General features: G+C 46.5%; 1 protein-coding gene across 4 annotated transcripts in view; it reads left to right on the top strand.

Moving 5' to 3' along the window:
• LOC149310306 (dystrobrevin beta) overlaps positions 1–12,817 on the top strand; it is a 211,288-nt gene that overhangs the window by 135,763 nt on the left and 62,708 nt on the right. For 3 of the 4 annotated variants that reach the window (XM_089528693.1, XM_089528692.1, XM_089528690.1), the window contains 2 exons: positions 6,631–6,720; positions 10,220–10,310. In XM_089528693.1, the coding sequence (XP_089384819.1) occupies positions 6,631–6,720; positions 10,220–10,310 (181 nt within the window). The remainder of the gene's footprint in view (positions 1–6,630; positions 6,721–10,219; positions 10,311–12,817) is intronic. The other variant, XM_089528691.1, reaches the window with a different exon arrangement.

Genomic DNA, 12,817 nt, shown 5'->3' with positions numbered 1-12,817 from the left:
GGTTTTCGTTTTCTGCAATGGAGGAAGTCAGGGCAGTGTCTGAGCTGGCCTGACCCATAAAGGAACCAGCATGGAGGTCACCCAGGAGCATATTTGGCACCAAAAGGCCAAAGACATGGAATTCTGCCCTAGGCAGGATTATTTTTGCCACACCTGCCTTGGCTCAGAGAAGGAGAAAGGCTGGGAAAGGACTTAGGCTTTTTGGATGTTTGGGGATCTGCTCTTGGTTTGCTAGGCCAAGAACAGAAAGTAAAGAAAGAGGAAAAATGTTAGAATCCTTTCTCCCTCTTTCCTGGACCAGCAAACCAACAACAGATCCCCAAACATCCCCCCCCCCAAAAAAAAACCCCAAACAAACACCTAAGTCCTTTCCCAGCCTTGAACCCTGGCAGGCCCTCTTGATAAAGCCTCCCTCTGTGTTCTGCTGAGCTTATTCCCAAGAAAATGGGAGGTTTTTAAAAAGAGGTTGGATGTCTACCTCTTGGGGGTAGTTTAGCAGTGGGTTCCCACATGGCAAGGGGTCGGGATAGATGGCCTTTGGGTCCCTTCCAACTCTTAGGAATCTGTAATAAATGTGCAGCTGCAGCATCCGCCTTTATATCCCTGAATTAAGGGGGGGAAACAAACCCATTTGATCTTCTCCAGATGCAACTGAAGTGAAGCGAAGATTGTTCCACTAATCAGACTGGGCCAGTGCAAGACTGTGGGCAGGGGAGGCTTTGAAAGTGTGCGGAGGGCGAAGTGACAGGGATGATGGGCCATCTCACCTCTGGGGAGCAGGGCTGAAAGAGTCCCACCATCGCCAGTGCTGCTGCAGAGACTCCGGAAAGAGGGACAGGTGTGAGCTGAGCAGTTGGTCCTTTCAGTGACTTGGCCTTTTGTCTCCCTCAAATCTGCCCGGCTCACTCCTGTCAAAGCAATTTCATGTTCTCTGCGTTTGCCTCTTTGCCTCCGCAAGGCCTGGCATCTCCCCTCCATTGAGCTTCCTTGCCTCCATTGTTGCCGTTGGCACTCTCTGACTTGGATATCTCAAATAATTGCCATTCCCATCCTCTTTGAGAAGAAGGAGGCCTTCTGGAAGCACACCCATGGCTCCAGCTAATACCCCAGCTAAAACCACAAAGGAGAGGATCAGAATTCAGTATGACCTTAATAGATTAGAAAGCTAGGTCAAAAGTAACAAAATTAACTTCATCAGGGAGAAATGTAAGGTACTACACTTAGGCAGGGAAAAAATGAACTACATAGATATAGGATGGGGGACAGCTGGCTTAAGGAGACTTCTACGTGTGAAAGGGATCTAGGAGTCCTAATAGACCACAAGTTGAACCTGAGTCAACAGTGTGATGCAGCAGCTAAAAAGGCCAATGCGGTTCTGCACTGCATCAGTAGGACTGTAGTGTCCAGATCAAGGGAAGTAATAGTCCCACTCTAATCTGCTTTGTTCAGGCATCACCTGGAATAATACTGTGTCCAGTTCTGGGCACCATAATTCAAGAAGGGTGTGGACAAGCTGGAGGGCGACCAAAACAAAGGGTCTGGAAACTATGACTTATGAGGAGAGACTTAGGGAGCTGAGAATTTTTAGTCCAGAGAATAGAAGATTAAGAGGTGCTATGATAGCCCTGTTAAGTATTTGAAGGGATGTCATATTGAGGAGGGAGTAAGCTTGTTTTCTGCTGCTCCAGAGAAGAGGAGACAATGGAGCAATGGATGCAAGCTCCAAGAAAAGAGATTCCAGTGGAAGTCACTCCCTCAGATTGTGGTGGAGTCTCATAGAATCATAGACTAATAGAGTTGGAAGAGACCCCAAGGGCCATCCAGTCCAACCCCATTCTGCCATGCAGGAAATCTCAATCAAAGCGTCCCCATTGACAGATGACCATTCAGCCTCTGTTTAAAGACCTCCAAAGAATGAGACTCCACCAAAATCTCCAAGGAAGGAGTGTGTTCCACTGTCGAACAGCCCTTACTCTCAGGAAGCTCCTCTGAATGTTGAGGTGCAATCTCTTTTCCTGTAGCTTGCATCCATTGTCCTGGGTCCTGTTCTCTGGAGCAGCAGAAAACAAGCTTGTTCTCTCCTCAATATGACATCCTTTCAAATATTTTAACAGGGAGTGTGGGTGAAGGCAGGTGCCATCATTGCTGTAAAAAGCTGAAAACCCACATCATCATCATCATCTATAGAGTGCTGTAAAGTTTGCACAGCCCTTTACATAGTAAGGGTCAAATAAAATAAGAAAAAAAGAATAAAAACCTGCCAAGCGGCTTACAGTCTAAAACAACAATGTTACCTGATTAAAATTACATAATAAATGGGTTATTTAAATGCGGCGGCTTAGTAGTTAAGAAGCCAATACTGAAGGTTGGCAGTTCAAGGCCCAAGTGCCGCATGATGGGATGAACTCCTATCGCTGGTCCCAGCTTCTGCCAGCTTAGCAGTATGAAAGCATGCAAAGGCAAGTAGATAGAGAGGTACCATTTCTCAGTGGGAAGGTAACAGCATTTGGTGCAGTCATGCTGGACACCTGACCACTGGAACTGAATTTGGACAATGCTAGCTTTTTGGCTTAGAAACGGAGATGAGCACACACACCCTACGCTCGATTATGACTAGACATTCATGTCAAGGAACTACCTTTACCTTTAGGGTGAAGAAAGTCCATACTCAATTCAGGATTTTGGCCCTGTGTCATGTACACAGGACACAGCGAGCCTGCTGGGAATTTGGAGCAATTTGTCCATGTAGACACACTCCACACTGAACACGCCCAGCTCCTTCAAGCGCTACTCATAGGTTTTGCCCTTCTCTGAGCCCGCTCCAGCCTGTCCATATCCTTCTTCAAAGGAGGTTTTTAAACAGGGGCTGGATGGCCAGCTGTCAATGGGGATGCTTTGATTGTGAGTTCCTGCATGGCAGAATGGGGCTGGACTGGATGGCCATTGGGGTCTTTTCCAACTCAAGGATTCAATGGCGGGATACAGACGGGCAAAAAGGGGTGTATTCATGACGTCATGAAGGTAGAGCCTTCAGACGGCCCTTACCTGAATGCCGCCATGAACACGCCCCCCGCACGCCCCAAGCGGGAAGAAGCGGCATTAAAAAGGTGCTGCTTTTCTCCGCTTCTTTTCCGTTTGATGCGCAGCTGCGCAGCTCCGTCTGTAAGCTGCTGCACCGGTACGCCAGAATTGCTACGCCACTAATTTAAGTTGCCCATTTAAAAGCTCCGTGTCTGCTGCGTCGCATAATGAGTCGGGGTCCTGGAACATGCGCAGTTTGCAGTCAGGCTTTAATTGCAGCGTCAGCTGCCATGCAGGTGTGGAAGCTGCAGCACAGCTGCAGCGCATTTTAAGACTCGTAACCCTAACCCTAACCCTAACCCTAACCCTAACCCTAGAGCAACATGTACGCATGCGCTGCTTGGAAAGTTTGGACTTTAAAGTGAGCCCCTACACACATTCCTGTGCCATTTTCACCTAACAATAAAAACCGCTAAAACTGTAAATATTTACATATATACAAGGGAGGTGATGGGGGATGGCAGGGGGACAGCGGTGGCAGCGGCGACAGCTGTGGCTGTGCATTGCAGATTCAGCAAGAGAGCGGGGACCAAAGGAGAGGAGGCATCCATGATGCTGGTGACACTGGCAAAGTGCAAGAGGACAAGGATGCCAACACCAGCTGATCACCAGCTGGCAGGAGACCACCATTGTTCTTGGGCAGAGCGGGGAAAAAAGTTTTAAAGGGGCTTGGGCACTTTAAATGTGCACATAGGCTTTCTGCCGCCGCTGCATAGCGCTGCAGCTGCGCAGCTGCGCATCCGCCAGCCGGCAAAGGAAAAAAAAAAGCCCCGTTTTTGGCCGCCCGTGAGGAAGCTGCCTCTCTCTTTGCAGCGTCCTCCGAGGTGGCGGTTTGGAAACTGCGGGTCAGAAACGGCCCCAGGTGAGGCGTCTTCACTGCCCCCCATGTGGAAGCCCCATCTCCTGAGCCACGCCCCCGGGGCGGGCGGTCTGGAGGCTCCGTATTCAGCAGAATACACCTCCAAGACGTCTTCCCCTGCCCGTCTGTATCCCGCCTATGATTCTGGGGGCCCAGAACTGAATGCAGGAGTCCAGGTGAGGCCTGACCAGGACAGGAGATTGGGGGGGGGGGGCAGAATGAATGGAAATGGTTATAGAATCATAGAGTTGGAAGAGACCACAGGGATCATCCAGTCCAACCCCATTTTGCCATGCAGGAAATCCAAATCAAAGCATCCCAATTGGCAGATGGCCATCCAGCCTCTGCTTAAAGACCTCCAAGGAAGGAGACTCCACTTCACTCCGAGGAAGGAGTGTGTTCCACTGTCAAACTGCCCTTACTGTCAGGAAGTTCTTCCTAATGTTGAGGTGGTTGGTGGAAGGGCAGCTGTGTTGCCTGGAGGAGGTGGGAACCATGCACAGTTCACTTTGAGCCTCCGTCCCATGCCTCGTATCTCTCCAGAGGCTTCCATAATTGCAGGCCACCCAGCTCCTGTCTTTGGCAACAGGAGAGGCCATGTCTGTGGTGCAGCTTGGCTGTGGCCAAAGGGGTGGCCGCCATGACTTGTGTTCCTGCCAAGGAGCCTCCTTTGAGAAGCGGGAGAGGAGCCGTCTCAGAGGCTCACAGAGGGCCTCCTGTTTATGGCTGGAGAGCATTTTCTTTTCCATTGCTGCTAAGCCTGGTTTTATGGCACCCTCATAAAACACCACAAGAGCAGCAGCAGCAGCAATGTGGGCCAACTAGCCGGTGTAATGACTTCAAAGTAGGACGTGGGGTCAGGGGTGAGCCTTGTAAATAGTCTCATGTCATAAAAGTAATTGGAAAAGGTCGGCTGCTCCCCATCAGAGAATAATCCAATTTTAAGCAATAGCCTACTATAGCAGCCCTGATGGTCATGGAGGAGGTGACAATGGCTCTTTCATGCACCCCGTGGCCAGTTTCGTTGCGCTCTCACCAACTGCTGCGGGGCAAACCTTAGGAGACCTACAGCTCAAAGTCTGGCCTTCTTTCTCAGGATGGGATGTTCTTTATCTCAAGCAGCCCCCATTAACACTTGCCTAATCCTTAATCCCTACCATTTCCCCTCCAACCAAGAACATGCCATGACCACCTGGCAGCAACTGCCCCCATGGATCCACATGCTTGAAGGAAGCAGGAGCCATGGTCACAAACTTACTTTATCCCAGCCTCTGGATAGCACTGTGCACTTGGGGATGGGAGGGAAGCAAGCCTGGGTGTGCTGATATGGTGCGAATTTGACAGCAGACCTGGGCAGCATCTGGGCATTGCCATTTACTGGTGGCACCTGATGCATAAGAGCCCCCCTTTTACAAACAATGTGAGACTGCCAAATGGCATTATAGCCATTTGGTACCACTTCTAACTCTTATGGCTCCATCCTACAGAATCCTGGGATTCATAGTTTGGGGAATGTCTTAAAAGTCCTTCCTAGGCCACTTTTGTCCCCTCACCATAACTAGAGCACCAGACGAAGTCTCCAGCAGACAGTTCCAGGTACCTCATTGCCAAACAACAAACCCCACAGTTCCATAGGACTGAGAGCCATGCCACTTAAAGTGGTTTCATACTGATACAAACTTTGCAGTGCAGATGCACCCCAAGTCGGGGTTAAACCAATGGCATCACTAGGGTTGGCGTCACCTGGTGTGGCAAACCATGGTGTCTTCCCCCTCCCCACCCGCATTGACCTCCTCCTGTTCCACACCATATAGAATCCTTCTTTTTTGGCACTAATGTTACTCATAAATTACAATTCCTTTATATCACTGAATGTAATGGCAAGAATTGTGACATAAGTAAGTAGCAAAATTAAAATTATACTCTTAAATTACAGTATCATGTGCACAGCCTAAGTGTATTTACGCGTACATAGTTTCATGGGGTTAAAGTGAAAAATTTGATAAGCTGTGATGTTTTTAAAGAAAATTTAAAAAATATTTTTCAAAAATTAAATATATTTTTAAAATGTGGGAGCTCCGCTTTCTGCTGCCATTGAGCCTCAGCCCACTCACACCATCGCTTCAGCGTTTTAGCAATAGCAATAGCAAGTACATTTCTATACCACTTGCCAATGTACTAAGCGGTTTACGAAGTGTAAGCTAATTGCCCCCAACAATCTGGGTACTCATTTTAGTGACCTACGGAAGGATGCCAGGCTGAGTCGACCTGGAGCCCCTGGATGGTATTCGACTCACAACCTTGTGGTTTGTGAGTGAATGGCTGCAGGACAGGCATTTAACCGTTGTGCCATCAGGGCTCCTAAAAGGGATGCAGGCGAACACCACAGCCCCATTTCTGCCCAAAGGTAGGTGTTTGAGGATCAGTGGGCTCACCCCTACTTAGGGTGTCACCTAGTGAGGTCCACATCCTCTGCACCCCCCTAGTGACACCCCTGGATGAAACCTCACCTGCTCCAGGTAACCACTGCATCTGTGTAAGTCCTCCTGCTGTGTTTTCATTTTTGCTTCTTTAAGTGTGCTCATCCTATTATTTGTGATCCTTTTCCATGGGCAGTGAGTTCTCCATGACCCATCGTCCTCACCTTCATTACTTTTCTGTTTTGCTTCCTTTGCCTTCACCCTCCTTAGGTTGCAGTACAGTCCGGCCCGCTCCGACCGGCTCAGCGACGAGCATGCGCTGATAGCCGCCTATGTCAGCCGCCTCCAGAGTGGTCCACGGTCAGTTGCCCGCAGGAGAGCCGCCCGGGGTCTGCAAGGACGTGGTGGGAGGGGGACTGCAGTTCCCTTGCACTTGGCATCTTTCCCAAAAGCCAGGCCAGGCAACCTCCACGGAGGCCAAAAGAGCCTGTTTCTGGGGCTGTGAGGACACACTTCTTCCGTTTCATTTGCCCGTTTGGGTCTTCCAGCATTTCTCCCCAAAAGAATTGTTTCCTGTTTTCGTTTGTTTTCAAAGTCACCAAGGCTGCTGCCACACTGCAGAACTAATGCAGTTTGGCACCATTTTAACTACCATGGCTCAGTGTTATGAACATGCTGGGAGTGTTGTGCTGTTTTAAAGTGTATGGTTTTTAAGTGCTTTTATCTTTTTAAATTGTTTTCTACTTTTTTTAACAAGTGATCCATTTTAATATTGTAATAGTTTAATTTTGTTTTATTGGTCACTTTTGTATGTTTTTAATTGTACTGTGCTTTTAAATTGTAAGCTTTGAGTCCCACTTTTTTGAGGGGAAAGCAGGATATAAAGATGATGAGGATGAGGAGGAGGAGGAGGAGTCCTAGGGTTTGGAGTTTGTTGTTCTCTGACAGAGAAGGCTAAACATCTCACAAAACTACAAATCACAGAATTCAATAGCATTGAGGCATGGGAATTCAGGTGGTGTCAAACTGCATTAGTTCTGCAGTGTAGATGCATCCTAATGAGGAAGAAAGAAGGAATGAAAGAAGAGTCCTGCATCCCATATTTCTCCAGTGTTGGTCCCCCAGATGTTTTGGGCTTCATCTCCCCAAATGCCTGACCATTGGCCAAGCCAAGCTGGCTGGGGATTCTGGGAGCCCAGAATACTTGGAGGGCCAAAGTTGGAGAATCACTGCTCCAGTCCCTTGGGGTTGCCAGACTGAAAACTGGAGAGCAGTTCTGTGCCTTGAGTTGTTGTGCAGAGGAGCCTTGTCACTTGGGCTGCTGCTGCACTGCAGAATTAATGCCGTTTGACACCACTTTAGCTGTCATGACTCCATACTATGGAATCCTGGAAAAACAGTAGCAGAGCTCTCTGACAGAACTCTCTGGCAAAGAAGGCTCAATAGCTCACAAAACTACAAATCCCAGGATTCCACAACATGGAGCCATGGCAGTTAAAGTGGTGTCAAAACACATTAATTCTGCAGTGTAGATGCAACCTTAGTGGGAATGCTGGAAAGCAACAAAACACCCCCAGGTGTCATCAGGCATTGAACAGTTTTGAACAGCCAACCTTGGAACCTGGTTTGAGGCTCTGTGATGCTGGGCAGCAGACATGGTAGATGTAGTATCCTCCTGGTCCTTTCCCCTTCGCCAAGGCATTTCTTACATGACAGAACCGATCTCCATCCACAGACAGAGAATGTGCCTTGTTTTGGGAGTGGATTCATGCCTGTGTTTCTAATACCTGCCTCCCCGAAACACTGGGCGAGACCATTGTATGAATCTGTGACATTTTATATGATGGGGGAAGTATAGAAACAGCAAGGAAGCATAAAACACATCTCAGCCATCCTAGCCGCTTTCTAGACTTCCCAATTTTTACACTTCTTTGGGATGGGAATCCCGTGACATGCTGCGGAGGCACATGGCGGCTGCGGAGCCACAATGAAACAGTTCCTTTTGGAAAGAGAATGATATCTTGCCCCTTCTGGTACCCACAATAACCAGGGCATAGCTTTGCCCAAATTCTGCAGAACGCAGCCTCTCAGTGGCTCCCAGTTTTCTTTGGATGAGGAACCTTTATAGGCTCAGAACCATTTTTGCCTGCTAAGCCCTAAGTTCCTATGCCAGGGGCTTGAGAAATACCCTCTATCTTTATTTAAAGAGTCATGGCTGCCACACAGGTAGCGATGTTTTGGGCACTCAAGCCTCCTCTGCCACACCTTGGCACACAGTCAGTGCCCTTTTATTGCCATGTTCATTCTTAAAGTCATCTGATTTTAAAATTCCTCTTTTTTAAAAATTAATTTTTATTTAGGTTTTCCCCAACATACACTAGACTACAACTAACATTAAAGGCACACATGAAACCTGTTACATATACATAATACAATACTCAAAATAAATGCCATAAAAACAACACTATAACATTATATTGACTTCCTCTTCTTGTCTTACTGGTTTGGAAAGCAAATTGGGGACAAGTCACAATTATATTTTTTGAGAAATGATGATCTATATAATATAATGGAATGAAATAGGATAGGAAAAGAAAAGTAAAAGGATGGTATGTGTATAATTTTCTTGGAATATGGAACTATGAGAAAAGGAATAGAATAGAATAAAGAGAAAGAAATGGATGTTAAAATACCCCTTACCTTGCCTCCATTTTGCAGGCCCAGTCTCCCTTCCCCAAAATGACTGTCACCACAAGTGCTTTGGATTTTGGAATAACTGTATTTCGATATACATACAGTACATAATAAGATATCTTGGAGTTGAGACCCATACATAATGAAATATCCTGGAAATAAGATCCAAGTCTAATTACAAGATTCATGTGTGTTTCATGTGCCCCTTATATACATAGACTGAAGGTAATTTTATAAGATGTTTGTAATAACTTTGTCCATGAAACAAAGTTTATGTAAACTGAACCATCAGAAAGCAAAGGTTTCACTATCTCAGCCACCCATGAAAAAGTTGGAATATTTTGGAATTACGGATAAGGGAGATTCAACCCATATATATATATATATATGTTTGCCTAGTAGTGTTTCAGTATAAGAAAAGGCAGTTGGCACAACTTTTCACTGTGATTGGAAGGAAGGATTGTGCTGCTAAAATGATGTGATTTTGTGGAGCCCCCACCAAATAACCTGGTTATGTCACATCTAATAGTGTAAGTGGAACACAGCACAATGTACACCATGCACAAACAAGGATTTTCTTGTTGTTGTGTACCTTCAAATTATTTCTGACTTGCGGCGACTCTAAGATGAAATCATTTCAGGGTTTTCTTCACATATTTCTTCCGAGGGAGTTTGCCACCATTGCCTTCCTCTGAGGCTGAGAAAGTGGGACACTCAGGGCATTTCCAAAGCCAATTCAGGATTTGAATCCTGGTCTCCCAGAGGAGTCCTGATCTGACACTCAGATCCCAACACCAGACTGGCTCTGTGCAAAAGAAGGCTGCAGCCCTGGGAGGTCAATTGCTGTTCCACTGATATCTCCACTCATAACTTGGAAAGTGAGCCACTGAGATTCCCATTCCACTTAGAATGACTTACAATGACTTTGGTGCAATGACTGGTAAGCCCTAAAAACTGGCTGTTTGGATAGATAGCTGTTATCCCTTTCAACAAAAGTAAATCAGGGTCTATTGGAGGGGTTCAGATTGAGGCTGGTTGTGGAGGCCCTAGTCACAGATCTCTAATTCTGGATCGTGTTGGACAACCACCATTGGCTCGCTTGCATGATGTACCGTGCTGGAGCTGCAAATAGTGACCTGTGTGTATTGGGTTTTCTCTTTTCCAGCAGCGTCCTAGACAGCCCCAGCCGACTGGATGAGGAGCACCGGCTCATTGCGCGGTACGCTGCCCGCTTGGCGGCAGAAGCTGGAAATACGGTAGGTATCTAGACTGGCACGCACTCTGTCCTTTCCTTTCTCTCTCTCTCTCTGGTCCTCTGTTTAACCAGGAGTACAGCAAGACGACTCTCCCTGGGGAACAGAGACCATGATTGAGGGAGGGAACAGAAGAGATAGGGCATTGGTCACTATATGAAAGGCTCCTGTGGGGGGAAAGTTTGCATAGCCAACCCCAGCCCCCAATCAAGAAGAAGATGGTTGGGGTATCACCCCCTCTTTAGAGATATATTTGGAAGCAACCCAAATGAAAAGAATCTTAGACTATGGATATGGAAGGGAAAAGAAATGGGTACAGTTAGACAAGTCAATAAATAAAGAGACTGAGGGGACAGAAGCAGAAAGGAAATCTGAGTGGCCCCTTGAAAGTTACTAAACAAATCTGGGGCAAATGGCAAAACATAATGGTAAATGGAAACTTTAAATGGTTTCCTATAGAAAGTTTGAATACAAGCAACAATGATGACTTAGGGAGAACACTAAAGAAAATAAAAAACAAAGGTATTAGAGTTATAGGTGACCCGCTTGATGAAGTCTTGGGTCCATGCAGCTGGAATTTACAAACTGTTAAAGGATATGGCTAAAAATATGGAAGAAAATAACCCAGCACCATTGGAGAGGATCATCAAAAGATGCTAAATGAAGGCAAAGGTATTATTGGATTTATATAGAGAGTAATATTGGAGCATCAGTTTAAAATCGTAGACATTTTGAAAGGAGTTTGGGAAAGAGATCTAAATTTAACAAGCGAAGATATACATAAATCATGGATGCAAGAGGTTAAGAGAAACAAGCACACTAGAATAAAGGGGCAACAGGTGAAATGAATAGGGCGATGGTACAGGACCCTTCTCAATTAGCCCTTGTCAATAAAAATCCATCAGCTCAATGTTGGCACTGCACTGGGTCCAAGGGATTTCACATGCATGCTGGATGTATGTGGTGGGATTGTCCATGTGTCCAGAAGTTTTGGGGAGAAGCGATAAGAGAGATAAAATTATAGGCAAGAATGTTCATTTGAGCAAAGAGAATTGCATAACTTTAAATGTGAAGTATAAGGGACTGAAGGATAATGAAGAGAAAGCAATAAAGAATATATTGAAAGCATCACAGGCTGTGATAGCATCAGGATGGAAAGAAAGTAAAAACTGGAACTTCTCCAAGGTAGATAAGTATTTGGCAGATAACCTGTTGTTTGATATTATTAGGGACTGGAGAAAGGAAAGTAGAAGCTTGGAATTTGGGTTGGGAAATCCCGCTTGAAAAGGTTCCAGGGAATACGGAGTACAAGGAAGTCAATAATGTAATTAAATCCCACATATTGAATGTTAGGTATTCATTGTAAACAGTGCATTGATTCTAAACTCTTTCAAGCCGAGGGGGAGAGGGAACGGGGCAGATGCAGCCTTGTAGATAGGTTAACATAATTTAAGAAAGACTTGGTTTTTTAAAAAAATTAAAAAACAGGAAAGAAGAAACCCTTAAAGTAAACAAAGGCATGATACATACCGCCCCGAAAGGGTGGGCTGGAGGCATCCGTTTTAACTCCGGAGTGGCGCCACAGAAGGCAAACTGTGTGGCATCCCTCCACAGTAAAAAGAACCCCGTGACATAAGCAACTTGCAGCAACTTCTGTATGCTTTTTGCTTATGTCACCATGGCGGCGTCCAGGTGGACAGGACGCTGCCATGATGCCACCGTCGTTACACACTAAGATTCGGAAGCATGTGGTTACTGCGTGCTCCCGAACTCTAGTATCGGTGGTGGCACGTCGCTTTTGGCCTGTCTATCCCAGGCCAAAGTTTGGCTCCCAGTCCTGAAAAACACTAAAAGCAAGACTCGGCAAATGCAAATGAAAACCAACCAGAGTGAGGGGATTTCCCAGCAAACAATGGGTCTCGAATTAAGCAGACCCAAATCCTCCTTGCATATCTTCCCACCTGGAAGCCTTGCCATTCAACCACAGAACAATACACAGATCAACATGGAAATGGCTCCTCCCTACCCAGGATCACACAGTGTGTGTGCTTGTGTGTGTGTGTGTGTGTGTGTGTGTATCCATCCCACTCTCTTCCATGCCAGCATTCTCTGAAGATGCCAGCCATAGATGCTGGTGAAAAGTCAGGGATAAACTCTTCTAGAACATGGCCACAGAGCCTGAAAAAGCCACAAAAAACTAAGAAGTCCTTTCAGTGAGAAGTACTTATAATCTCAAACTCGAATGTTTCAAACAGCAGTCGGAAATGGCTGTGGTGTTGTCTTGCTGGGAAGGGGCTCCGAAGTGGTGTGGAGGGGCAGCCGCCGTCTCCTGCTTGGTGAGCCTTGCCACTTCCCCAGAGCCCTGGTGAGACAACTCTGTGCCAGAGGCTAATTGAGAAGAAAGGCAGGTGGAGAGGCTCACCTGTGACTCTGCACACTCCTGGGCATGATGCGCATCACCTCTCCTTCCCTGCAGGCTTGGCTCTCCTCTGGCCAGTCTATTTTTATCA

This window comes from Sceloporus occidentalis, unplaced genomic scaffold (genome assembly GCF_023333645.1).
Source record: "Sceloporus occidentalis isolate IW3139 unplaced genomic scaffold, rSceOcc1.0.p SCAF_6, whole genome shotgun sequence".
Lineage (NCBI taxonomy): Eukaryota > Metazoa > Chordata > Lepidosauria > Squamata > Phrynosomatidae > Sceloporus > Sceloporus occidentalis.
This window is presented reverse-complemented; position numbering and strand designations above follow the sequence as displayed.